The 26,965-nt window shown below is 58.6% G+C and overlaps 3 protein-coding genes across 4 annotated transcripts; 2 read left to right on the plus strand and 1 right to left on the minus strand.

Moving 5' to 3' along the window:
- Positions 1 to 4,494: 4,494 nt before the first annotated feature.
- On the plus strand, positions 4,495 to 10,509 carry CFAP410 (cilia and flagella associated protein 410). Its single transcript, XM_059855108.1, has 7 exons — positions 4,495 to 4,619; positions 5,317 to 5,335; positions 5,914 to 5,960; positions 6,654 to 6,883; positions 7,749 to 7,917; positions 8,295 to 8,388; positions 9,601 to 10,509. Exons 1-7 carry the CDS (start codon positions 4,543 to 4,545, stop codon positions 9,724 to 9,726), a joined length of 762 nt encoding a protein of 253 aa, XP_059711091.1. The 5' UTR covers positions 4,495 to 4,542; the 3' UTR covers positions 9,727 to 10,509.
- Positions 10,510 to 13,863: 3,354 nt separating this feature from the next.
- On the minus strand, positions 13,864 to 20,151 carry PFKL (phosphofructokinase, liver type). Of its 2 annotated transcripts, XM_059855111.1 has the most exons (22): positions 20,000 to 20,151; positions 19,403 to 19,476; positions 19,228 to 19,305; positions 18,953 to 19,142; positions 18,634 to 18,799; positions 18,504 to 18,548; positions 18,311 to 18,419; positions 17,891 to 17,986; positions 17,719 to 17,811; positions 17,305 to 17,430; positions 17,153 to 17,217; positions 16,912 to 16,975; positions 16,679 to 16,825; positions 16,511 to 16,581; positions 16,337 to 16,424; positions 16,064 to 16,216; positions 15,781 to 15,945; positions 15,559 to 15,620; positions 15,141 to 15,252; positions 14,953 to 15,052; positions 14,734 to 14,839; positions 13,864 to 14,649 (listed from the first exon to the last, which is right to left on the minus strand). In XM_059855111.1, the coding sequence occupies exons 1-22, from the start codon at positions 20,082 to 20,084 to the stop codon at positions 14,502 to 14,504; spliced, it is 2,343 nt and encodes a 780-aa protein (XP_059711094.1). In that variant the 5' UTR covers positions 20,085 to 20,151; the 3' UTR covers positions 13,864 to 14,501. The 2 variants fall into 2 exon arrangements, with proteins under 2 accessions (XP_059711094.1, XP_059711093.1); XM_059855110.1 differs by having other exon boundaries at positions 16,064 to 16,424.
- Positions 20,152 to 22,426: 2,275 nt separating this feature from the next.
- On the plus strand, positions 22,427 to 24,908 carry PROCR (protein C receptor). Its single transcript, XM_059855112.1, has 4 exons — positions 22,427 to 22,625; positions 22,715 to 22,951; positions 23,799 to 24,065; positions 24,148 to 24,908. Exons 1-4 carry the CDS (start codon positions 22,571 to 22,573, stop codon positions 24,258 to 24,260), a joined length of 672 nt encoding a protein of 223 aa, XP_059711095.1. The 5' UTR covers positions 22,427 to 22,570; the 3' UTR covers positions 24,261 to 24,908.
- Positions 24,909 to 26,965: the final 2,057 nt, after the last annotated feature.

Here is a 26,965-nt window from a genome sequence, read left to right on the forward strand (position 1 = left end):
CCAGGAAAATAAAACTCTCCCACAGCTATGTTGCTCCTTCTATCCTGTTTAACATCTTTTCCTCAACCAGGATGGTGCTTGATAGGGATCAGCTTCTGGAACACATAAAGCTGCTGTGGAGTTGCACCAGGAGAGGTGGCTCTGGTTGCACTCCCACCTGCCAGGACTCAGGAGGTGTCTTCATACAGGCACTGCCATCTATCTCCATCTCCACGAAGGGTTAGAGAGATCTGACATGGCCAATGGAAGACAAAACCACTCCACACAGGACCTGAAGGAGTGTCAGGAAACTATGCTGGGGGGAGATTTGGGTTGGATAATAGGAAAAGGTTCTTCCTCCCCAGACGTGGTGGAGCACTGAACAGGCTCCCCAGGGAATGGGCAGAGCCCCAAGGCTGCCAGAGCTCCAGCAGCATTTGGACAATGCTCTCAGGGATGCACAGGGTGGGATGGTTGGGGTGTCTGAGCAGGGCCAGGGGTTGGACTCGATGATCCTTGTGGGTCCCTTCCAACTTAGGGTGTTGTGTGATTCTATGATTCCATGCTACCTGGGAGGGCAGACAGCCATCAGTGACAGTGACAAGCCTGGAGAGCAGTGTGGACATGTGGCTGCTACTGGCAGCAAGGAGTCATCACTATCACTGGCAGCTCTCAGGTGCTTCAAATTCCCTGTGTGTGAGTCCCACTCCAACAGCAATCCCACACCACACCCAGGTGGTTCAGTTCCATAGCCAGGACACTTTGGGGGGTTCCACCTTTTCCTTCTGAGGCTATTGTGGGAATCACAAGTGAGCTGTGAAACCCTATATGAAGGAGTCACAGATCACAGCAAATGTCCTGGTTGGAAATGAGAGGAAAAAATACATACAAGGATTACAAGCAAGAAATTGCTTTCCTGCACCGTCCACAAAGCCATTAAACAGGTTCTAATAGGCTCATTTTATAAAACACTGATACAAAGCTGGAAAAGAAATGTGAGGCTGCTGTGTGGTACAGATCTGACTGAAGGTACTTCAGATATGAGCCCAAGTGTGCAAAGAGCTTTTTGCTCTCTGGCTCCCACAGACTCAAAAAGCCGAGCACCACAACCCACCACCAGTAATTAGGGGGTGAGGTGAGGCCTCATCAGGGCCATGGGGATACCTGACCCCTGCTCTGGAACATTGAAAGATCCATTAGTGACACTGCAGGGCTGTGAGCAGGATGTGGATGTGCCATGGATTATAGGTGATCCTGTGCAGCCTGGAGAGGCCACGTGCTCCTAGGCCTCAGGGGTTCTCCTGTTCTCTCCATGCACTTCACAAGCCTAAATGCATTATTTAACTGCTCTCTTTTTAAAAGACTGGGGCAGAGGTTTGCCTGAGATGGTTATTGCTACTGCTTGCAGAATTAAACTGTGGATTAAAATAGATTTTATTTAATTAACCTGAATGAAATGAATGTTTGTGTCTGATTCAGTCTCAGGAGAGGTGTCAGATCAGACAGTGCCAGTAAAACTGACTGACCTGTGCTTTTTCCAGCAGGATGAGCACAAAAATCTCTCTGTGGCATCTAGAGAAGATTCCTTAATCTCCTTAGCCTGTCTCGGTGACTGGCTTGGCTGCCAGCAGTGCAGGGGCTGGGATTGCAGAGCTGGGTGGTTAGAATCGTGCTTGGCTCTTCCATGTTCCAGTGGAAGTGAAAGCAGCCTGGGATTTGGTGAACAAGGGTACCACAAAGTCCTGGATATTGCTCTTCCTCAGGTCCTGCTGCTGCTCTCACCAACACACAGCCCAAGTGCCCCGGTCCTGAGTTTCCTCATTCCAGCTGGCCTGTGGACAGCTGCATACAGAAAACCTAAAAATTCCAATAATTGCTCCATCTGAGTCCTTGCATATCCAGCTCTAAAATCCTCATGCACCACCTCTGTCCTGGCTGTCTGTGGGTGTGATGGCAGCTAAGTGCAGTGGGATGATCTGCCTAACCCATTTATCCCACATTTTTCCTGAAAAGTGCATGCCCACTGATCCCAAACAACGCATCCCTCAGCCCTTCCCTTATCTGGAAGTGTGGCAATCAGGAGGGGAAGGAGTTCAGTGCCACCCATCTCCTCTCCCAACACAAGGCCATCACCACAAACAAGGGCTCACTTCCAGTGTGTTCCATAGAATCATGGAATAATTAAGGCTGGAAATGCTCTCTAACTTCAAGTCCAGCCATTAACCAGGCACCACCATGTTCACCACTGGCTCATATCAGGAACAGGGGGTCCAGCAGCCCCCGGGCAGTGACTGCCCCTCTGTGCTGGGACCTGTGACGCACCTCCAGCCCTGGGGACTGTTCTGGGCCCAGCAATTCTGGGAGGACATTGAGGGCTAGAGCGTGTCCAGGGAAGGGAATGGAGCAGCAGGAGTGGCTGAGGGAGCTGGGAAAGGGGCTCAGCCTGGAGAAAAGGAGGCTCAGGGGGGACCTTGTGGCTCTGCACAACTCCTGACAGGAGGGGACAGCTGGAGGGTGGTCGGGCTCTGTTCCAAGGGAAAAGGATGAGGGGAAATGACCTCAAGCTGTGCCAGGAAAGGCTCAGGTTTGACATCATGAGGAATTCCTCCACTGTAAGGGTGGACAGGCCTTGGAAAGGGCTGTCTAGGGAGATATGGAGTCCTTATCCCTGCAGGTGTCCAAGGAATACCCGGACATGGCACTCAGTGCTCTGGGCTGGTGACAAGGTGAGGTGTCACAGTACATGTTGCAGTTGAGGAAGCCACAATATACAGAGTATCACCACACATTTCAGAAGGCTTAAAGCATTTGCCCAAGCAGAGTAACATCTTACCTCATCTGAAAGCTTGAGGCATCTGCCCATACAGAATAACATTGTGTCACTCCAGAAAGCTTCAAGCATCTGCGGCTCTTTGTTGTTCTACAGTACAACCTTTCATGCACTTCATCCCACATGCACTGCACCTGTGTGCCCTCTGCTCCCTCTGGGGGTTGGTCAGTGCCCCTGGGCACTCCATGGCTCATTGCTGTCAGTGCTGCTCACCTGCTGCTCACAGCTGTGCCCACTGGGGATGGGGCTCAGCCCCACCCCAATCACCACAAACTCTGTGCCTCCAACAGTGGGGATCGGTCACAGGTTGGACTTGATGAACTTGGAGGTGTCTTCCTACCTCAACGATTCTGTGATTTTGTAAACTATGTGCCTAAGTGTCCCATTGACACACCTGAACCCTTCCTTTTGCAGCAGCACCCAAACACCCACACAACCAAACAGGCAACACCCAGCCCCCATCCTGCAGTTGTTTTTGTTGCCAAATCAGGTGGAAACACACAGAAAAACACTAGGAAACTCTGCATTAATCCCTTTTTTGGGCTAACCATACTGTTTCTCCAGACCTTTTTATTCCAGCTCTCCCATTTAACCACCTGCTGCTGTTACACCCATGAAGATACAAACTGGAGGTTTCCCTGCACCACATCATATGGTGCTGTAGAAACCGAGCAGTCCAGAAGATTCCTAAAGGACTTTGGTTCTGTAAAAATGAGCCCTGAACCACTTGAGTCCCAAGGCTGAGTCAAAGGTGTTAGTTTTCTTATTGTCACATGGTATAAGAGGAGTAAGAAGCTGTAGTGCTGTATTAGTCATTCTTGAGATAGTCATTAACTATTATTTGTACACTAGTTCAAGGGCTGAACTATCACCTGTTGGAATGTTTAGGAACTGACTGAGGAGAGAGGGGGTCAAGGATGCAGATGGGGAGCAGGCAGGGATGGGTGAGAGGGCATAAGTTATATATTTATTACAGAAAATAGATTTATTAATTTAATAGATTTATTTATTTATACATTTATTATAGAGAATGTAGATATATTTTATTTATGCACACTGCATATGTGTATTGATAGAGGGGTATATGGGGATATATTTGTAAAGTCACATAAACCACACATGAGTGTATAAAATTATACACTCGTGTTATTTCAAGGGGGAATGGGTTCAAATTAAAGGAGTGGGTTTAGATTAGATATTAGGGAAAAAAATCCTCCATGTGAGGGTGGTCAGGCCCTGGTACCGGTTGTCTAGAGAAGCAAACTGTGCCCAACCCTGGACGTCTTCAAGGAGGTCTGGACAGGACTTGGAGCAACCTGGGATAGCGACAGTTGTCCCTGCCCATGGCAGGGCTTTGGAATGAGATGGGCTTTTCCCATCCAGCCCAAACCATTCCATGGTGATCCTTCCACATAAATATACACCCACAAAGGCGCAGCTCTGTGTACAAAACATTCTCTAATAAGACATAATTAAACTCCTAATAGGATTTACCCGTAAACACGAATAACCAACCACCCGAACGCGCGCCCGTTGCGGCAGCGGCGCTCGGCCGGGCGGGGCGCGGCGGGGAGGAGGAGGAGGCGAATCCAGCCCCGGGGGCTGCGGCCGAGCCCGGCCCGCTGCGGGGCGGGCAGGAGGAGGCGAATCCAGCCCCGGAGCTGCGGAGCCGCCCCGGCCGGGCGGGGCCTGAGCCCAGCGGTGCCGCCTCTGCAGCCGCGGCCCGGCCCGGCATGAGGCTGAGCCGGGCGGCCGTGCTGGCACAGGCCAAGGCGGCCGCGCTCGACGGCGTCCGCCGCCTCAACTGCTGGTGGGCGCGGGGACAGCAGGGACGGGCCGGGGGACAGGGGCTGAGGGGGGGACAGGCAGAGATGAGGAAGGAGGACAGGCTCGGATGAGGCTGAGAGGACAGTGATGGAGGGGAGACAGGCAGGCCTGGGCTGGGGGCACGGGATGGAGGTGGGGTGGCAGGCCAGGATGGGGAGGGGACAGGAAGGGATGGAGGTGGGATAGGCAGGGGTGAGGCTGGGGACACGGGCAGAGATGGGGAGGGGGTTCAGACAGGGCTGGGAGGGGGGACAAGGATGGAGGGAGGGCAGGAAGGAGGGAGCTGGGTGTCAGGGATGGGGAGTGGAGACAAGGATGGAGGGAGGGCAGGAAGGAGGGAGCTGGGTGTCAGGGATGGGGAGTGGAGACAAGGATGGAGGGAGGGCAGGAAGGAGGGAGCTGGGTGTCAGGCAGGGATGGGGAGGTGGGACAGGGGTGGGTAGGGGCAGATGGGCAGGAGTGGGGAATGGGCAGTGCTGGGTGAGGGGTGTCAGGCAGGGCTGGGTGAGAGAGAACAGGCAGGGCTGGGGAAGGGGAGGCACAGCAGGGCCCATGACAGACTGTGCTGGAGGAGTTTGGTGGGGCCAGGCTGGGGGCTGGGGCTGTGAACCCGGCTGTGGGGGGTGCAGGGGGAGGCTGAGCCCTGCTGTGCTCTCCCTGACTCCCCTCTCCTCTTGCAGGGGCAGCCACCTGACGGATGTAAGTACTGGAGGAGCCAGAGGAGCCTGGGCCTGCAGCTGGAGCAGGGACACCATAGAGGCCATGGGGTTGGCAGGGCACTGGGGAGGGCCTGGCTTCGGGCTGGCCTGGTGCCTGTGCACTGCAGGGCTTTTCAGGGTTGATTAGCATCTCACACCATAAAAAAAATGTGATTGCTGCTGTTTCCACATCGGAAAATTTCTCTCTGAGGCCCAGCATGGAGCCTCGGAGAGCAGGACCCTGAGTCCTACCTCTGTGGTGGTTTTGGATGAGGTTCCGTCGCTAGGGGAGGGCTGGCAGGGGTGGGAGGGAGCCTTTCTTGCGTGTGGAGGCTGCAGAGTTGCTGGAGCAGAAGAGCAATGTGACACTGGCTGGTAACTGCACTTCCACTCCTGAGCAGAGGCTGGAGGAGCTGCTGACACTGCCCTTGCTGTGTCAGAAAATCTCTGGTGTTGTTAAGCTCGGGTTAGAGTGAAGCAATGCCAAATTCCTGATGGTGCTTTTTGTGATTTCAGTTGGGTTTATTTATATTTTTCCCCACATGTGCCAACTTGTTGTTTCTCTCTCTTGCTGCCCAGATATCCATATGCCGGGATTTGCCCAACATCGAGGTGATCACGTTCAGGTGAATGCCAGTTTGCCAGCTTTGGACAGGGCAGGGAAATCACCTTTTCCTGGGGATGGTTTCTTCCCGTGTTGCTGGGGTTGTGTGTGTGAGCTGCCTGGCTCTTCGTGCCCCATTTCTCAAGCAGCAGAGATACAGACAGGATTACTCCTCAGCAGCTCCTCTGCGCTACTCCCTGTGCTCTTGAGAAAGTATTCTCTGTTTTGACAAGTGATAAAACCCCTTAGGATTGTTGCTCCTGAAATTCTACTCCATAGTTTCGACAGGGATGTACTTGGCCTTTCTTTGTGGCCTGTTTCCAAAATACTTGTTGAACTATTTCGTGGATCTCTCAGAGCTTTCCCTTTCCATAATACGCTCAACTTTCACCTATCCTGGGGATCCCATGGAGCCAATGCTCTGGGAATTGGAGCCTTTTAACTTGGGAATCTTACATGGATTCTCCTTCTGTGGGTCTCAGGAGCTGCTACAGAAAAGGGGGCAGGTTTGGGCGAAAAAGAGGCTCTTTGTCATCCTCAGCAGGGTGGAGCAACAGCTCTTTCAATTCTTTCCTCTGCTGACAAAGATGAAATGCCACAAGTCATGGGCTGAAGGCCCCTTCATGCTGGGGTGAGGCTGTTGCAGGAAAGGGGACTGGGAAGTGCTGTGCTCCCCCTGGATGGGGCAGGATGGGCTCTGACCATGTCTCTGCAGCGTGAACGGCATCTCGGACCTCGAGCCGCTGCACCAGTGCCAGAACCTGAGCGAGCTGTACCTGAGGAGGAACAACATCAGGAGCCTGGATGAGCTGTTCTACCTGAAGACGCTGCCACGGCTGCGGGTGCTGTGGCTGGCGGAGAACCCCTGCTGCGGGCCCGACCCGCACCGCTACCGCATGACCGTGCTGCGCAACCTGCCCAGCCTGCAGAAGCTCGACAACCAGGGTGGGCTGTGGTCACCTGCAAACAGCCCCGGGCCACCAGGGTGGGCTGTGGTCACCTGCAAACAGCCCCGGGCCACCAGGGTGGGCTGTGGTCACCTGCAAACAGCCCCGGGCCACCAGGGTGGGCTGTGGTCACCTGCAAACAGCCCTGGGCCACCAGGGTGGGCTGTGGTCACCTGCAAACAGCCGTGGGCCAGCGCTGCCTGGGCAATGGAGATGTGTTGGCTCTTCTCAAGGGTGTCCTTTGAGTTTTCCTAGAGTCAAGAGGTGTTAGAGGTTGAGTTAGATCCAGTGCTTCTAAGCTGTTTGCTCTCTTTGTCTTCCTTTTCTGTTTCTCTTCCCCTTTTCCATCTGCCTCCTCTTCCTCCTTCGCCTTTTTCCTATCCCATCCCCTTTTGCCGATGCCCTTTTCCCTATCTCCTTTTCCCTTCCCTATGGAAGCAGTACTGAGTGCCTCATTATAGCTTGGACAGTACCACTAATTAGTGGTTTTTAGAGCTCTCTCTTTGCTGTGGCCAGACAAAGGTTCTATAACTGGATCTGCTGCTGTAGAAAAGCTTCTCTCTTTTTTTTTCCCATCCAGTAACAGAAATTTGGTTGCTTTTGGAGCCTTCTCCAGATACGAGAAATAGTAAAGCATGTTTGCATCCCTCCCTGATACCCAGCTTTGGGAGGCTGGTGATTGCTTCCAGCATCCTCCTGCACAGGTTTCACTGCAGGAGGAGGGTGAAAGCAAAACGCCAGACAACTCTAGGACCAAACCCCTTGGGAACAGCTCTCCTGCAGCAGAACCTGCCCCACTAGAGATGCCATCCCCTCGGGCTGCTGCAGTTGGTAGCAACAGGCATTTGTTGTGGCCTTTGCAGCTGTGACAGAGGAGGAGCTGTCGCAGGCCCTGGTGGATGGCGTGGAGATCACGGCGCCGCCGGCCCGCAGCCGTGTGGAGAACGGCTGGTCCAGCACCACATCCAGCGCCGCCGGATCCACCACGGAGCCCGAGAGCCAGCTGCTCAGCTGCAGCCTGGAGGAGACCAAGTGAGGGCTGGGCAGCTGCCAGCATTCCTGGGCTGAATTTGTGTGTAGCAGGAAAGGAGTCTGACATTCCAGGGGCCAGGCCCGCAGCCGGTGCAGGTTCCCATTGTGCTGGTTGCTGCAGTGGAGCTGTGCTGGTTCAGTGGGGCTGGTTCTGTGTCTGCCAAACAGGCTCTGCTCTGGGGGGTGGCTTGAGCTCATCAGCTGCATGTGCAGGCAGGGGTGGATCCTCTCTGATCTGGGAGCTCTAGCCCATTCCCTGGGGGTCTTCCAGCTGGGTACTCCTTGCATGGTTGCCTGTGATGAGGAAGGATTGGCCTGGCAGAGAAGGGTTCTCCCACCTGGTCATAATAATATTTGCTTTTCCACCCTTTTTTTAGCAAAACTCAGGATGAGCTTGATATGAAGCCTGTTCCCAGGGATAAATACTCCTCCTTTTCCCCTCAAGAGACAGACTGCAGCTGCAAGAAGAGAGTGAGTATCTTTTAAAAACCAAATTGCTTTTGCTTGTATACGGGGCTGAGCCCCAGCATTAAAGGATGTGAGGAGCCTTGGGTGCCCCCAGAGAAGGGGAACAGAGCTGATGTCAGGGCTGGAAGAAATGTCCAGGAGCAGGTAAGGGCTGTGAGTTTGTTTGATTTGGAGAGAAGGAGGCCAAGGGGTGGCCTCATGCCCCTCTGCAGCTTCCTGAGGAGGGGATATGGGGAGGGGGTGCTCAGCTGTTTTACTTGGGATCCAGTGATAGGAGACATGGTGATAGTTCAAAGCTGTGCCAGGGCAGGTTCCGACTGGATATTAGGAAGGGTTTCTTTAGCAAGAGAAGGGTCAAACCTTGGGAAGTGGCTGCTGAACAGGAAGCTTAAGTCGTTCCTCAGCTCCCTCCATCATGTAGCCTTGGATGAATCTGGATTTTGGTGGTTCAGCTGGGAATTGCAGAGTGCTGGACTCGGTGCCATTGCATCAATCAGCAGAGCAAGATCTAATCCACACTGCCTCTCTGCCATAGCTGCCTAGAGCAGTACCACAGGCTCTGACCTTTAAAAATGGGGGAAGTGTTCCCCCATTGCAGCTGAAGAGGTTCAGGTTGGATGTTGGGCAAAGGATGCTCCCTAGAAGGACAGCTATTTAGGCTGTAGAATCTCTCCCTAGAGTCCTTCAGGACATGATTTAACAGAGCCACGACCTGGCGTTGGCATTGGTCCTATGGTGGTGGCAGGGCTGGGGACCTTCAAGGGTCCTTTGCAGAGAGCACTAGCTCTCCTCATTCCTCAGAGCAGGGCTGTCCTTTCCCATCCCACAGACGCTGGAGAGCGAGTGCAGCCGCTCCGGGAGGTGCCTTTCCTGACAGCAGGCAGGCTGGAGCGTGGCCGGCAGCCAGAGGCTGTGGGCAGCCGGCACCGGGCTGGGCGGAGGATGGATGGGTTTGTCCTGCATTCCAGCCCCGAGGATGGATGGGTTTGTCCTGCATTCCAGCCCTGTCACGTGCCACATGCGCCTCTGCCTGTGTTTTCCCCCAGGGCTCGCTTGTTAGTCCCGGTGGTCCCGTGGCTGCAGGTGGCTGCTCCAAACTGCTGCCCGTGGTGGTGGTGGTGGAGGAGGAGGAGGAGTTCCTAGAAAGAGCAGGGAAAATCGAGTGTCCTTGTCCTGGCTGGCTGGTACAAAGCAGTGTGTGCCTTATCCCCACAGAACAATGTCCTGAATGCCATCCTGCTTCTCATGAAGGAACTGGACACAGAGGGGCTGGAGATCATCCAGCAGACAGTGGCGAGGAGGCTCCAGGCCTTCCAGAAGAAGGAGCTGCAGGAGGAGTGACAGCACCCATCCCCCTTCCAACCTCCCTGGAGCCCCAGCCCTGTGGCACTGTCCTGCCCACATCCCTGGCTGCAGCCAAAGCCTCAGGCATGGGATGGGATGGGATGATGCTTCTCTGGAGATTTCCTGCTTGTGCAGCAGGCTCTGACACAGTACCCTGTGTGGCTGGGGCTCTTGGATGGGATCTGCAGGCAAATCAGCAAAGCAGAAGGGAACAGGGCTGCAGCCAGAGGTGCTGTGTGATCCGAAGGAGAGCAGAGCCTGCTGATGGCTGGGAGGGACTCCCCCCCTCAGCCAGCCTGGGGGTGCACAGCACCTCTGAGGGCAGTTTGTACCACAGAGATCTGGTTTGGTGGAGTCTGACACGGAGACATTGCCTGAGATGGTCACCAAGACCTGTCTGGTGGAGGTAGTAAAGGTCAATGTCCAGTTATTCATTTATTTTCCAGCTCCTGGCTGATTTCCTCAGGTCCTCCCTGGTGCATGCAGTGCCTGCTGGTCAGGCAGCCCAAAGGAAAGCTCAGAGCAGCCTAGGTGAACCAGGAATGACTCCCACATCCTGAATGCTCAGCTGTACTCTCACCCCAGCATTCCCTGCAGGCATTAGAGCAGCTTAAAGAAACATCCCAGTTAAAAGGCCCTGGGCATTCTGCCTGCTTTGCACAGGCATCAGGGGTGGGTGTTGCTCTTTCACTGATAAAACTGCATTTACCAAGTTTTATAGAGCTGTTAAGAACAAACTAAACTGTTGTGACATACCAAATAAACCCAATTATCCCTCAAGGCTGTGTAAGTGGTGGCTGGAATTCAGCAATGGCCTGGCTGGGGGCACTGCTCCATTACCTCTGGTTCAGGGAGTGCATTGTGAGCCCTGTGGAGCAGGAGGAGGGCTGGGAGCCCTGTGCCTTCCCGCTTCACTGCACCTCTGGAACGGTGAGCCTGCTCCCAGCACTGCTCTGCAGGGCCACTGAGCTGTCTTACAGCCTTCTTGCAACCACAGCAAAGGCAGGGAGCAAAAGAGGTGCTGAGGAAAGCTCAGTGCAGAGCCACCTGGGCAGGATGATGGCCCTGAGATACAGGACACGAGCCCTCTGTGTCTCCCAGTGCTGCACTGGTGATGTGACCTTTCCATGGCCCCCCGTCCCTGTTTGTGCAGTGTCCAGGCTGTGCTTCCAGGAAGGAATGCTCCTCAGGGATGGTGACAGCCCTGTGTCCACAAGCCTGTTTGACTGACCTTGGTGGGAACAGACACAGCTTGACCCTCATTACTCAGGGGGAGATTTGCTGATGCCTTTAACTCCTCAAATGACCTTTGTTCTTGACTTTTGTGTTAAACCCAGCTGCACTTTTGTGATTTATGATGTCCTAGACTTTCTTTGACATCCAGGGCCTGGGAGACTCACCCTGCTGAGTGCAAGTCTTCTCCCAAGCCCTTGGCCTGTCCATGTCAAGGAACAAGGGAGTTGCTGTTGGGGTGAGCTGGACCCCCAGCTTCTCTGGGATATGAGTGATCAAAGGAAGTGTCTATCAGGATTCTGTCATGGGTCTGGTGGAGCAATCATTGTGCCCTTGAGGCCACACTGACACAATTCCTGGAGAAGTTGGGCTGTTTGCTGCCTACGTGCCGTGCCGTGCTCGTCATCCTTGGCTGCTGCTGGCGCTGCCCTCCGGGCTCCCAACGCTCCTAACTGCTCCTTGCAGCATCCCAGCAAACCCCAGTGGGAGCTCAGCCCCTCCAGGGCCCTGGCAGCCTGCCTTCCCCTGCAGGATGCTTCTGGAGGCTTGCTCTGCCCTCCCTTCAGGGTGGGCTGGATGTGCTGAGAAGTCTGGGAGCACAGTCAGGCGCCTCCTGCTCATCCTTGGAATTCAGTGGCTGTGCCTGTCTGTTTTCTTCCAGGAATGAGGTCCTCCAGGTATTTTTTTTGGTGGAAATGAGGTGTGGGGGGCTGCAGTGACTCCTGTCCCTCAACATGCAGCTGGTCTGAGCCCTGTCCCCATTCACACCCTAAACCTGTTTGCTGCAGGGCAGTGCTGCCGACAGATTTTCCACATGACCTGCTGTCACCCTGCCCTGCCTCAGCTGGGAATATCGAGCGGTGAATGCAGATGATTCCAGCTCTGGAAAATGCCAGCAGCTGTACTGAGCCACTTTCCTTCAAACCACCCTCAGAGACTCTGAGAGGCTGGTGAGGCAGGTGTGAGGTCCACGGCCGAGGGAGGGAGGGAAGGAATGGGTTGGGGCTCCCCCAAAGTGGAGTGGCACATGGGAGAGTGGAAGAGCCCATTTCCCATCCAGGAAATGGAGCTCCAGGAGAAGCCAGGTCTCTGCCTGGGGTCTCCAAATCAGATTCTTATTCAAGAGCAGCAATGCTGCCTCCATCAGCAAGGTCTGCTACTCACAAGTCCAGGGAGGAGACAAAAGTTACCATCTTCCTCCAAAGGCTAAATCGTGTTCAGTTAGGGGAAAAGCACTAAAATCACGGAATGGTTTTGGGTGGGAAGAGTCCTGGAAGCCCATCTCATTCCACTCCCTGCCATGGGTAGGGACATCTTCCACTAGCCCAGGTGGCTCCAAGCCCTGTCCAACCTGGCCTTGGACACTTCCAGGGATCCAGGGGCAGCCACAGCTGCTCTGGGCACCCTGTGCCAGGGCCTCAACTCCCTCACAGGGAAAAATTTCTTCCCGATAGCCCATCTAACCCTGCGGCAGTGGGAAGCCATTCCTTCTTGGTGTGTCACTCCAGGCCCTTGTCCAAAGTCCTTCTCCAGCTTCCTTGTTGGTTCCTTCAGGTACTGACAGTGAGGTCACCCCAGAGCTTCTCTCCTCCAGGCTGAACACTCCCAGCTCTGCCAGCCTTTCCTCCCAGCAGAGCTGCTCCATCCCTCTGCTCACCCTGGTGCCTCCTCTGGGCTCTCTCCAGCAGCTCCAGGTCCTTCCTGTGCTGGGCCCCAGGGCTGGGGCAGCTCTGCAGGTGGGGTCTCACCTGAGCAGGGCAGAGGGGCACAATCCCAATCCCTTTCCTGCTGCCCACGCTGGGATCAGCCCAGGGCAGGGTTGGGGCCAGCCCTCACCATCTGCAGCCCCAAGTCCTTCTCCCAGGGCTGCTCTCTCTATTCATCTCCAGCCTGGATTGATCCTGGGGTTTGCCCTGACCCAGGGGCAGCACCAGCCCTTGGTGATGTTAAACCTCAGGAGATTCCCATGGGTCCCTTCTGGAGCTTGTCCAGGGCCCTCTGGATGGCCCTGTCCTTCAGGAGTGTCACTGCACCCTCAGCTTGGTGTCACCTGCAAACCTGCTGAGGGTGCCCTGAACCCTCTGTGCCAGTGATGGAGATCTCAAATATCACTGGTCCCAGTACAGACCCTGGGACACCACTGGTCACTGATGGCCACTGTGAGCCACTGACCCCCTGGAGGTGACCATCCAGCCAATCCCTTATCCATCTGACAGTCCATCCATGGAATCCAGCTCTCTCCAATGCAGAGAGAAGGATGTTGGCTGGGATTGTGTCCAGGCTGTACAGAAATCAGGATAAATGTCATCCATAACCTTTCCCTTGCCCACTGAGGGAGTCACTCCATCAGAGAAAGGCAGGGGGGGCAAGTCAGGGGGAACTTTCACTTGAGGACAGCTCCATGGGGAGGACAAAATAGGCATGCTTGACCCCAAAGACTGTGATGCATGCTGATGCTGTCCAACAGGCTGGAGCCGTCAGCCTGCAGCCCCAGGAGGGAAGTGGCCTGGGAAAGGGGCTCCCTGTGACCGTCTGGCGCAGCCAGGGCGCATGGAGCCCGACCAGGCCAGCACGCTTGGCCAGTGCTCTGAGAAACTGCCTCATGAACAAGGACAGCACCACCCTAAAGCACTTGGGTTGTTCCCTCGGAGGTGGGAACCCAGTGGTTTTTCTCTGGAATCGTGATTGCGAAAGGATGCTGACCTTGCACCCACCATGACTTGGACAGGGAGGAGAAGCTGCCTGTGGTCCCACTCTCCCAGGCTTTGAGGATGCACAAAACCAGGGAATGTCTCGGCCCAGCACTGACCCAGTTTGGGAAACCCACCAGGCTTTGCTATTCCCCCACCCCAGCCCTGTCCTGCCACCCATCCCCCTGCAATGACCACTCCAGGAGGCAGGTTTGGCTCCAGCAGGTTTTATCTCTAGAGGAGAGGAGCAGCGCCGCGGGCGGTGCAGGATCCGGGGGTCACGGAGCAGCGGTGAGGTGATGGACACGGCGCCCACAGCCACGCGGTGACGGTCGCAGCCAAGCGTCATGCAAGGGGACAGGGGCTCGCCGGGACCCCCGTGCTCAGCCCTCGAGACCCCCATGGGGGATGGAGCTCCACAGGGGCACCCAGAAGCCCGTGGGACCTGCTCCGACCCACTCCGGGATGGCTCCGCATCCTCCTCACTCCCCTCCCGCACGTGGGGCAGGCGACTACAAGCAGCAGCAGTTGGCTCAGGCGGTCAAGCCGCTAAGTAAGGACTCAAAATACCCCATGATTAAATAATAATAAACTATTAAGGGAAGATTAAGGGTCTGGGCTGTGCGGCTGGGCTCAAGCAACTCTTCTGCATCCGCACAGGGACCAGAACCCGCAGCAGTGATTGGGGCAGGATTGTGCTGTTCTGGGACACAGCACCAGGCTCTGCCTGCTGTAAGGGGTCGATGGCAAAGCTACAGGGCTACTGAGAACAGAGGGGACATGGTGCTCCCCCAGCAGCATGTGGGCACAGAGAGGACACGGCGGGGGCTATGGGCCAGGCTGGTGGGACTAGAAGCCCTTCTCGATGCTGAGGGTGCGACGGGTGACGTGCTCCATCTGCCCCGAGATGTACTCGGTGAGGCTGATCTGGTAGTTGGCAAGCATCTTCAGCATCAGCCGTAGGTTCAGCCACCACTGCTCCTGGGGCAGCCTGTGCCTGTGCAGGGGACACAGCTCTAGAGCAGACACCCTGGGAAGGTTCCCCTGGGAGCTGGTGAACCGCTGGGACATGGGGACTTACTCAAAATCCGTGACTTTCTTGAGCTCTGTCACAGGGCTGAAGGCCACCACCTTCTTCCGCAGCCCGATCACACAGGCAGTGTCTCCAGAGTTGGCAAACACACGCCCTGGGAGAGGGACACTGCTGACCTTGGCCATCTCACTGGGGGCCAAGCCTGGAAGCTTGGAGCAGCAGCCACCAGCCTCCCCTACCCCCTGGGATCCCCAGCCCTCGGCTCACCCTTGCTGTAGACTTGCTGCAGCTTCTCTGACATCCACAGCACCGCCTTCACTCCCAGCTTGGTCCCGTAGTTCCGGTCAAAGGGGGTCGGGGCTCCCCCCTGGGAACAAAGAAATGGGGATGTCAGGCCCTGCCCAGCTCTCAGGGCCAGCAGGGCCCATGCCACCCTGTCCCCTGTACCTCTGTACCTGCTGGAGGTGGCCCAGGACGTTGATCCTGCAGTCAAAGATGCCTTTGCCCTCAGAGGAGTAAAGGTTGTAGAGGAACTCGGTGGTGTAGTGCTCGTGGCACTTCTCATTGCTGGGGAGCAGATGGAAGGGCTTGGGGGGCTGCTCCTTCCCCTGGCATGCCCAGGGGGTCCCCCTTTGTTTCCCATAACAACTTTTTTGTTCTCCCTGAGGCCCAGAGCCCCATTCCGTGTCCCCAGGGGGACCCTGGGGCTGGGGTGGGGATGGCAGCGGAGGCACACAGTGTCCCCAGGGCCAAGTGCCAAACCTCACCATGCCCAGGACCCCTCTCTGGCCATGGGAAGCGCTCAGCTCCAGCCTTGCTCCCTGCCACAGGGCTGGGGTTTGCAGTGACTGTCCCCAGGTGCCCCCAACTCACCGCAGCACCAGCCCTCTCTGGATATCCGTCTTCATTTTGTCAGTCAAGTGCTCCACGTTGGCCTGCAAGATGAACACCAAGATGCCAGCAGCCATCCCACAGCCGTCCTGTCCTGACACCAACCCAGCATGGCCACGTCCTCCAGCTCCTGCCCTGCTCTGGAGCCCTCCCTTCCCTGATTTTCCTTCTCATTTCAGCCAAGAGCCGCTCCTGCCCGCCCACCTTTAAGTCGTGGATAGTGAAGGGATCTTCATAGACGTAGGCAGCGTCGGCGCCCACGGCGATGCCGGTGACCGTGGACAGGTACCCGCAGTAGCCCCCCATGGTCTCCACAATGAACACGCGGCGCTTGGTGCCCGAGGCCGACTGCTTGATGCGGTCGCAGCTCTGTGCCCAACAAGGGGAGGTCACACCAGGGAAAGCCACCTTTGCTTCCCTAGCATGGGACATTGGAAGCTGGTGGGGCACGGTGGCCCCGTGAGCTGTCCCCATCTGTGTCCCTCACCTCCATGGCAGCGTTGACGGCCGTGTCGGAGCCCAGGCTGAAGTCGGTGCCGGGCACGTTGTTGCTGATGGTGGCGGGGATGACGCACATGACGATGCAGAGCTCCTCGTACTGCCCACGTGCCTCCACCAGCTGCAGCACCCCCTCGTAGGCCTGCAAGCAGCCGAGGGATTGGGAAATGCTGGCCCTGCAGCCAGATCCACATCCCAGAAAGATTCCTCTGGGATGCCCAGAGTCACCCTGGTCCCCAGTGAACCGAGGATTCCGCCTCACCTCAAAGCCCCCAATGACCAGCAGCCCCTGGATGTTGAATTTGCGCACGTTCTCCACGATCTTCTCCATGCAGGTCTTGGGCAGCGTCCTGTGGTGGGGAAGGGGGGCAGACAGAGGGGTGAGGACACTGGGGACACCCTTTCCTTATGCCTCTGTCCCCAGGGCCGCACTCACCGCTTGGTGCCCAGCATGGAGCCACCACGGCCCAGCCATCCTGCCACGTCATGCCAGCCCACCTCGCGGATCTGCGGGCACCAGTGACAGGTTAGGCATGGGAAGAGCCCCCCTCCCCCAAACCCAACCCCATCCTCCAGGACATCCCAGGCTCAGGGTCCCCCTTACCTGCCCCTTGGCCAGGCCCTCGAAGCCGTCATTCACCACGTAGATGGTGTGTCCCTGGCAGATGCCGATGCGCACAGCCGAGCGCACGGCAGCGTTCATGCCGGCGGCCGGCGCTCCCACGTTCAGAATGGCCATGCTAAAGGGGCTCTGCGGGGACAGGGATGGGAACAGCACATCCCCATGTGTCCCCAAGGTGGGGATGGTGCACCCTGCTGCTCCCCGTCACCCCTCACCTTCTCCTGAGCTGGCTTCTGGTGCGCCAGCAGCTTGTAGATGTTCCAGTTGTTCTCAAAGCTCCTGCAAGCACACGGTGATGTGTCCCCAAGGCATGTCTGGGAGAAGGGGAAGTCTCCCCAGTGCCCCTGGGGTGTGACTGGGGACACCCTTCTGGCTGCAGGAGCCAACAGCTTCCCCAGAAGCAAAATCCCCTATCCAAGAGGGATGTCTCCCCTGGTCCTGGTCCCTGCTCCTCACCTTCCACGAAGCTGGATGGCTTCCTCAAACCTCTTCTCGTCCATGGCCTTCTGCACATCCTTTGTCTTGAGCGGGGAGAAAGATGCAACACCGTAACATCCACGTTCACAGGGAGGGGAGTGAGACCCCCACCCAACTTCCCTGGTACTCACCACCTGGACACACTCCATGAGTGGCAGCCGCACCGACTGGTTCCCGGAGTGGCTGACCACGCAGGCCGGGGTGTCCGGCGTGGCCTCCAGCAGCGCCATCACCGCCTCCATCCCCATCTTGCTGCTCTGCAAAGGGACAAGGGCACCTGTGACACTGGGGCCCACCAGTGCCAGCTGGGTGGGATGCTCAGAGATGCTCCCACAGCCTTGGAAACCATGTGGCTGCTGATTCACTGCGGGAAAGCTGATGGTTTTATGTAAAAATCCGTGAAATTTGGAGTAAATGAGGAGAAAAGGGTGCACAGCTCTGCCCAGCGCAGCAGGGATGAGCCCATCCCAGCCTCACCCCTTTCCTTTGGGCAGAGGGATGGCAGGAGCAGGGTTCCCCCTCTCTGTGTCCTCCCCTGCACCTACCAGCACGCGGTCAAAGGCGGACGGGGTCCCTCCGCGCTGCACGTGGCCGAGGACGGTGACCCGCGTGTCGAAGCCCAGGCGTTGCACCACCAGCTGTGGGGAAGAGGGGACACCACGTTGGGGACCCGCCAGTGTCCGTGGGTGCCAGGGTGGTGCCGGGGCAGTCCCTTACGTCCTTCACGTAGTTGGAGGAGATGGGTTTGCCGCTGCGGTCGATGGCGCCCTCGGCGATGATGATGATGTTGAGCCGCGAGCCCCGGCTGCGTGTCTGCCACGAGGGGAGGACAAACGGCCACCACGGCTCAGCCAAAACTCACGGTGGGCCCTGTGTGAGTGCCCTCCCCTTCCCGCCCTCTGTGCTGCCCCGGGGGTGGGCCAGGTCACAGGCAGCTGAGCCCCCAAGCCAGCGCTGCCCCTGGCACGCGAGGGCTGGATTTGCGCTCGGCTGAGTGCCCCGGATCACAGGGACAATGGCGGCAGCTCCCGAAGCTTCGCGGGGGCCGGGCACGGCTGCAGGGCTCAGCCCGGGCCCCCACAGGGACTCCCCGCGGGGAACAGGGCATGGGATGGGATGGCAGGAACCCCCCCTCACCTCCCCGAGCCTCTCGCACATGAGGTCCTCCCAGCCGTCCTCCGGAGGGGATTCAGGGATGAAGAGCCAGTCAGCGCCCGAGGCCAGGCCGGACACCAGCGCCAGGTACCTGGGGGGACACGGCGGTGGCAGCACTGGCCCCAAAACATGGCATCCTGTCCCACCAATGGCTTCCCCACCCACGGGGGCTTACCCGCAGTGGCGACCCATCACCTCCAGCACGAAGGTCCGCTGGTGGCTGCAAGGACAAGGGTGGGAAGAGAAGGAGGTGGGTGGGTGCAATGGCTGGGGAGCCGCAGTCCCCAGCCCCCCGTCCCCCTCACCTCTGCGCCGTGGTGGTGATGGCATCCACGACCTCCATGATGCGGTGCAGCGCCGAGTCGGTGCCGATGGTCATGTCGGTGCCACAGAAGTCGTTGTCGATGGAGCCCACCAGCCCCACGATGTTCAGGTGGCAGTTCTTCCTCGCCACCTCCTCGCTGATCTGCCCTGGAGGGGGGTCACGGCCACCACACCGCTTATTTCAGGGCACTCATGTCCCCACCATCATGGGGCTGGAGCCCAGGCCTCCTTGGGGTCACAGCACCGGGGTGACCCTCCGGACCTCACCATCCCCAAACGGGCTGTGAGGGGCTCACCCACCATCTCGGAGCAGCTCCTCGAGCAGCCCAGCCCACTCGGAGCGGAAGATGTCCGCGCCGGTGAGGCTGCCGTCGCCGCCGATGACGCACAGGTTGGTGATGCCGTGCTCCACCAGGTTGCGGGCGGCCCGGAGCCGGCCCGCCCGCGTGGTGAAGGCCTTGCAGCGGGCGCTGCCGATCACCGTCCCGCCCTGGGGACAGAACGGGACACGTGGCTTGTCACACACCTTTGGGGGGCTGGGATCTGGAGTCCTGTGGCCCCATGGTGACCCTCACCAGCTGGATGATGTTGGAGACGCTGAGCCAGTTGGCTTGCTTGATGTTGTCACCCCCCTCCACCAGCCCCTCGTAGCCCTGTGGAGAAGCAGAGGGCGGAGGTGAAAGGTGCCCCGGCACAGGGGGAGGGGGTGGATCCCCCCAGCCATGATGGGGAGCAGGGGGGAACCCCAACCTCGTAGATGAGGAAGACCTTGGCTCCCACATATATCCCCATGCGGGTGACAGCGCGGACAGCGGCGTTCATGCCTGGAAAAGTGACATGTGAGCTGGAGCGTCCCCATGGGATCCTGCGCCCCACGGGGGATGGGATCCTACAGGTGACCCTGAGGTGTCCCTTCGAGCAGGGGGAGCCCCATAGGACCCTGCACCCCACAGGGAATGGGATCCGATAGATGACCCTGAGGTGTCCCCTTGAGTGGGCGGGGAGCCACGTGGGCTGAGACCGGGGAAACTCAGCGCACAGCTGGGGACGAGAAACTGCCCGGGAGCGAGTTGCTTAGCCCGGGGGGGACGGGGATGGGGACCGGGACGGGCACACCCCCTCCGTGGGGCTCCCCCCGTGGGACCCCTGCCCTCCCACGGCCACGGCCCGAGGGTGACGGGGACGGGGAAGCGGCGCGGGCGGGGGGCACACGGCAGGGGGGTCCCCATCCGCCCGCCCGGGGAGGAGCGCGGGCCGCGGGCTCTGGCCCCGGGCGGTCGCGGTCGCGGGCACGGACACGCGGGGACGCCGCGGGCCCGGGCCGATCCCCCGCCCCGCCGGGCGCACCTTGCGCGTCGCCGCCGCTGGTGAGGACGGCGATGGCCATCCCGGCCCCCGCCATCCGCAGCCGCTCCAGCTCCGCCGCCGCCATCGCTGCGCTCCCGGTGCCGGCGCCGCCGCCGAGGACACGCCCCGGGACACGCACGGACCGGCGACACGCCCCGGGACACGCCCCGGGACACGCACGGACCGGCGACACGCCCCGGGACACGCCCCGACCCAGGCGACACGCCCCGCGCGCCGCCGCGGAGCGACGGATGGCGGGACACGTCGCGCTGTGTCGCGACATGGTGCGCTATATCGTGGCGGACAGTGGGGACATGCTCCGCCGTCCGGACCGCGCCATCCTGCGCGAGGTCCGTCGCTGAGTCCTGAAGGAATTGGCTGATGGAGCTGCCCAGCCGCTCTCCAGGATATTTGGATGTCCGGTCAGGTCCCAGGTGCCTGGAAACAAACGGAGTCCTGGTCCCCATCTTCAAAAAGGGTGGAAAGGAGGAGCCTGGGGCGCGGACCTGCCGGCCCGTCATCCTCCCCTCTGTGCTCGGGAGGATCCTGGGACAGACTCTCCTGGAAGATCTGCTGAGGCAGGGGCAGGGAGGACAGGAGGTGACCCGGGACAGCCAGCACGGTTGCACCAAGGGCAAGTCCTGCCAGACCAACTCAGTGGCCTTCTCTGATGGAGTGACTCCCTCAGTGGGCAAGGAAAAGGTTATGGGTGACATTTATCCTGGTTTCTGTGCAGCCTGGACACAATCCCAGCCAACATCCTTCTCTCTGCATTGGAGAGAGCTGGATTCCATGGATGGACTGTCAGATGGATAAGGGATTGGCTGGATGGTCACATCCAGGGGGTCAGTGGCTCACAGTGGCCATCAGTGACCAGTGGTGTCCCAGGGTCTGTACTGGAACCAGTGATATTTGAGATCTCCATCACTGGCACAGAGGGTTCAGGGCACCCTCAGCAGGTTTGCAGGTGACACCAAGCTGAGGGTGCAGTGACACTCCTGAAGGACAGGGCCATCCAGAGGGCCCTGGACAAGCTCCAGAAGGGACCCATGGGAATCTCCTGAGGTTTAACATCACCAAGGGCTGGTGCTGCCCCTGGGTCAGGGCAAACCCCAGGATCAATCCAGGCTGGAGATGAATAGAGAGAGCAGCCCTGGGAGAGGGACTTGGGGCTGCAGATAGTGAGGGCTGGCCCCAACCCTGCCCTGGGCTGATCCCAGCGTGGGCAGCAGGAAAGGGATTGGGATTGTGCCCCTCTGCCCTGCTCAGGTGAGAGCCCACCTGCAGAGCTGCCCCAGCCCTGGAGCCCAGCACAGGAAGGACCTGGAGCTGCTGGAGAGAGCCCAGAGGAGGCACCAGGGTGAGCAGAGGGATGGAGCAGCTCTGCTGGGAGGAAAGGCTGGCAGAGCTGGGAGTGTTCAGCCTGGAACAGAGAAGCTCTGGGGTGACACAATGGTGGCCCTCCAGTACCTGATGGAGCCAACAAGGAAGATGGAGAGAGAATATTCCCAAGGGCCCTGACAGGGGGGAATGGCTTCAAATTTCCAGAAGGCAGGATTAGGTGGGTTACTGGGAAGAACTTGGCTGTGAGGATGCTGAGGCCCTGGCACAGGCTGGCCAGAGGAGCTGTGGCTGTCCCATCCCTGGAAGTGTCCAAGGCCAGGTTGGACAGGGCTTGGAGCAAATCTGGGTGTCCCTGCCTGTGGCACGAGGTGGAATGAGTTGGGCTTCAGATCCCTGCCCACCCAGAGCATTCCATGCCTGTATTCCAGGCCATGGCATGGATGCTATTATGTGCCACCCCAGGCTGTGCCATGCTCTGCCAATGAGACGAGCTGGAGCTTTTAGTAGAAAATTCACATTTTAAAATTTTAAATTTAGAATTATTTTAGGTGTAATTAAAAAAACAAACCTATGGAGCTTTGGCCCTGCCATGCATTTCTCATCCCCACTGCCCAGCTCAGCTACCAAGAGTGTCACCCCTTTCCAGGGAGGGGGGTCCTGTTGCTGGATACCCTCTCCACAGGGGATGGAATCCTACAGGTGACCCTGAGGTGTCCCTTCGAGTGGGAGGAACCCCATGGGACCCTGCACCCCAGAGGGGATCCAGGTGGGTGCAGTGTGGTGCTGGGAGGCTGCTCCCTCCAATAGTCCCCATTCCCGTGGTCCCCATCACCGTGTCCCCCTGCTCTCCCACATCCCCCAGGGGAGTGGGACAGAGCCCTGCACAGCGAAAGCGTGGGGAAACTGAGTCAGGTGTTGGCAGCTCGCCCAATCCCATCTGCGCCAGGAGGAGCTAGGAGCCTCATCCTGCATCCTCGGGCGCCGCGGGGCCCGGCACATCCGGCAGGGAAGGGGTGGCTCGGGTAAGGAAATGGGAGAGACCTGGCCGGAGTCCCGCTCTCCTCCCCCCACAGCCCCACCTCCCCGGCCCGCTTAACATCCCCTGGGCCAGCAGCAGGGCCAGCAGCGCGAACCCAGCGCGGTGTCCGGGCTGAGCTGCGAGCCGCGACAGCCTCGGGGCCACCAGCGTGTCCCCAGCGTGTCCCCAGCGCGGTGTCCGTCCCCACGATGCTACGGCTGCTGCTGCTCGGCGGGGTCCTGGGCTGCGCAGCGGAGCAGGCGGGTAAGGCAGGGACACCGGGCTTGGCGTGGGGGCACACGGGGCTCACGGCGGGTGACGGGACGGTGGCTGATGTCCCACGTCTCCCGCAGCTCCGCTCGCCTTCACCATGCTCCAGCTGACCCGCGTCTACAGGGGCAATTCCATGTTCCGGGGGAACGCCAGCCTGAATGGGCAGCTCAGCCATGTCCTGGAAGGGAATAATGTCACCCAGGTGCTCCCGCTGGAGCCTCCAGACGCCTGGGCCCGGCGGCAGGAGGAGGTGATCACCTACCTGGAGAACTTCAGGCAGCTGGTGATGCTCTTCAACAAGGAGAGACCCACGGATTGTGAGTGGTGCCCGGGGAACGGGGGTGGGTGCCCCGGGGAATGCGAGCCTCCTCCCCGCTGCCAGGGCACGGAGGTGGCTCTGCAGGGACAGATGGGCGAAGGGGTGGGGACACGGCCATGTGCAAAACTTCCCTGTGGGCAAAGGGAGCTCTTCTGTGGAGCCGGGAATTTCTTACCTGGAGCACATCCTGGGAACGGCATGATGCTCAACCTGTTGCTGCTCCTCAGGAAAAGGGCTGAAGGCTTCAGCCTGTGGGGTGGTGAGGTGTAGAAGCCCTGTCTGCTCCCTGCCTGTGCTCTGCCTGCATCCCACCTGTATCCCACCGGCACCCTGCCTGCATCCCACCTGTATCCCGCAGCCTGTGGGAGCTGTGGGACGCTGCTGCCGATGGTTTCGTGCTCCTGCTCGCTCCGCCCCACAAGCCCTGTCGCCTTTGCTGCTCCTGCCCGGGGTGTGCTTTCCTTTCCTTTCCTTGGTTACCCCCAAACCGGTTTTGCCGCAGCCCCACACTCCTGTACCCTTGGCGAGCCCGGTGTCACCGCGGAGTCTCTGGCATGACCCTTCCCCTCCCTCCCGGTGTCCCTGTCCCGGTGTCTCGCTCCATCCGCGAGAGCCACGAGCAGCTCTGTGCCCAGAGCCTCCCTCTCTACAGAACCGGAGCTGTGCTGTGTGGGGATAAGGGAGGGAAAAAAATCCCGGTCACTACCATGCTCAAACCGAGGGGAAGCAAAGCTGTGGGTGGTGCTGAGGCTGTGCGAACGCAGTGCCCAGTTTGCTGCTGGTGAGGACCACGGGTGCTCAGGGCGGGAGCGTGGTGACCCTGTCCCCTCCCTCTGTCCCCGCAGTCACCCATCACCTGTGCTGCCACCTCGGCTGCCGCGTCTACCCCAACGGAACAGCCCAGAGCTTCTACGAGGTGACCCTCAACAGGACAGCGTTCCTGAGCTTCCACGTCCCCAGCGCCACCTGGGAGCGGCGCTGGCCCGGAGAGCTCCCGGTGGCCGCCTACGCGCATCAACAGCTGATGAAATACCCCGTAACCACCCAGGACCTGCAGTATTTCCTCAACACCACCTGTGTCAGCATCCTGCAGGCTCAGAGCGCCAGGACAGGTCCGTGCTGGGGCCGAGGCTGGGGACAGGGGATGCGGTGGCATGGCCCAGTTGTCACCTTTGTCCCTCTCGCCTCTTGCAGGAAAAGTCAGCGGCCGATCGCGCACTCCGCTGGTGCTGGGGCTGGTCCTGGGAAGCCTCGGCCTGCTGGGCATGGCCCTGGGCATCTTCCTGTGCACGGGAGGGAGCTGCTAGCGTGGGCAGCTGTCCCATGTCACCCCATGGACACAGGAGACGGACCTGTCATCTCCCCGTGCAGCCATCACCACCTCCTGGAGGCAGGGGACAGACCCATCATCTCCCTGTGGAGTCAGGGATGGATCCATCATCTTCCCAAGGATCCAGCAACTCTCTGTGGATCCATCGTCACCCTGTGGAGGCAGGGATGAATCCATGATCCAGTAACTCTCCGTGGATCCATCATCACCCTGTGGAGGCAGGGGCTGGTTCCATCATCCCTGCATAGAGACAGAGCGGGATGAAAGCCCATCAGGGGACCAAGCCCATCCCTCACAAGGGATGCATGTCCCCAGTGCCACAGGCTTTGCTCCCCAAGGACACCAGTGGTTTCCCAATCCTGTCCCAGCTGGGCTGACCCCTCCTCCAGCAGCCCCCAGCCCTGTGGAGGGTCCTCACTTCAGGCAATGCACTGAGGCTCCTCACAGAAACACTGGGCATGGATGGGAAAATGGGGGTGAGAGGCCTGGGGGGAAAGCAGCAGGAGAAACAGCCATGGACTGGTTAAAAGGATGGTTTTAAACCCTCATTCACCCCTGCTCCAGTGGGGATGGAGGGAGGATTTCACACCTTGTGTAATAAAACCACCTGTCAGCTCCCACCACACCTCTGGCTCCTCTTGTTCCCCTTGGCAGCACCGATGTGGGGCTGTGGATCCATCCTGGGCCACAGCTGCTGGTGCCAGGTGGGCTCATTGGTGTTGCCAGCCCCTGTGGCAGACCTTGGGCTGTGTGCTAAGTTTTCCAGGTCTCTGGAAAGACACTGGTGGTGTTTGCAGGAGGGTGTTGCACCTCCTGAGCTCATTTCAACCCTCTCCCAGCTTTGGTTTGACTCAATTAAGTAATTTTTTCAATGTTTTTCATTACCTTACTTGGTGTGAGATGCTGAGGTCAAGTACACACAGCTGTGAGTGGACAGTTTTCCTTTTCCACAATCCAAATCCAAGCTAAAACCTCCACTCTGACTGTTTAAACTTTGATTGTGTCGATAAGAAACTCTTGGCCGCGTTTCCCTTTCACCCTAGAGTGGATTTTGAGCTCTCCTGTGCATCTCCACTGCTCAAGTGGCAGGAAGGGAGCCAGGAGTTTGCTGGGGACAGCAGGCTTTCCTGGATTAGCTTCCAGCTCTTTCTTTTCTAAACACCCTGCAAGAGAGGGTGGGATGAGGGAAGATGGGGAAAGAGACGAGGGACAGAAGGGATGCGAAGATGAACTTAGGGGTTATCCTCATGGAGGGATGGAGGAGGAGGAAGTCTCCAAAGCCCACATCTCATCACCCTGGCCCCCAGCCAACCCGGAGCAGCCCCCGCCTCCCCCAGGCTCCTGGGGCAGGGGCCGGGGCGCTCCCCACCCTTGGCGGGCTCCGAGAGGCCGGAGAATCCAAAACAACATGGCCTGGGAACGTCACGGCTCGGCCCTTGGAGCAGCGCCCTTGGCAGGAGCACTGCTGTGGGCCGAGCGCTCTGTGTCCCTGCTGCCGGCATCCAGGGACACCAGGGCAGTGCCCAAGGTGACACGTGCTGCATCTGCTGTCTGCAAAGGGATTCAGTCCCTTCCAGCTGGGAGAAACCGCTGCATTCCCAGCTCTGCTTCGAGTTTCAGACTCACGGGGCATGTCTGCTACCTGCAGATGTTGTACTGTGGTCCCCAAGACTTGGAGTGATTCCTGATCTCAATCCCCTCTCCCTGGGCTGCAGCTCCTTGCTCTGGCTGGGATGGCTGAGTGTGGATGCTGTGGGATGCCCATGGCTGCGATGGAGCAGGGATGGGACCCAGGACTGACAGACCCAGGTGGCAAACACTGTGGCGGAGGCCTGGAACAGCAGAATTTGCTTTGCTTTTTGCTCCAGAAATATGTCATCTTTTGGACAGATGAGCAAGTCTGAGCTTGTCCACTTCATGCAGCTCTGGAAAAGCCTTTTTCCTGCCCCCAAGCTCCCCGTGTGTGTCTGGAGAATGCTCCAGAACAGAGCTGACTGCTGCTGCTCTTGAGTTTCCACAAAGGATGGCAGTGGGGATCCCCCAAAAGTGCAGAGCCCCGAGGAACAGCCTCATCTCCAGTGGTGTCCATGGGCAATGCACCCAAACCATGCACCTCCATCCCAAGGCACCTCCCTGGCAGTGACCAGCATCAGTGTCCGACCTGGACGTGGTGCCAGCACCCACTTCCAACACATCGTAGCCCCAACATTTCTCTTCCTCTCCCCAAAACCCTCAAGTACTTCATGGTGGGGCCACTGAGGCCTGGCTGGGTGTGGCAGCCAGGGACAGTAGCCCAGTTGCCTCAGAACTGGGAGCTGGGCTACTGTTCCATCACCACTCCAACACAGCTTCCTGGTAGCCAGCAGCCACATGCACTGCTCACCCCTTCCCAAATTTGGTCGCTCTTCACCCTGGATCCCAGCTTGGACAGGCGCCAGTACATATCCCATCAGCGAGGGGTGGTTTCAGTTTTCTCCTTGGAGGACTTCTGGGTTCTGCAGGAGGGTGACTGAACCCGCATGGAAGCCTCTGGCAGCTTTAACCAGCTCCCAGAGTGACCCATCCCTGTTATCTGCGGGGATTGCCGGGCAAGGCTTTGTTTTCCATGCATGGTTTCCATCAGCCCGCTCCGCTGCTGCTGGCTTGGATAAGGGCTCAGATAAGATGCCCTAGCCTTGATCC

Source organism: Haemorhous mexicanus, chromosome 10, assembly GCF_027477595.1.
Source record: "Haemorhous mexicanus isolate bHaeMex1 chromosome 10, bHaeMex1.pri, whole genome shotgun sequence".
Classification (NCBI taxonomy): domain Eukaryota; kingdom Metazoa; phylum Chordata; class Aves; order Passeriformes; family Fringillidae; genus Haemorhous; species Haemorhous mexicanus.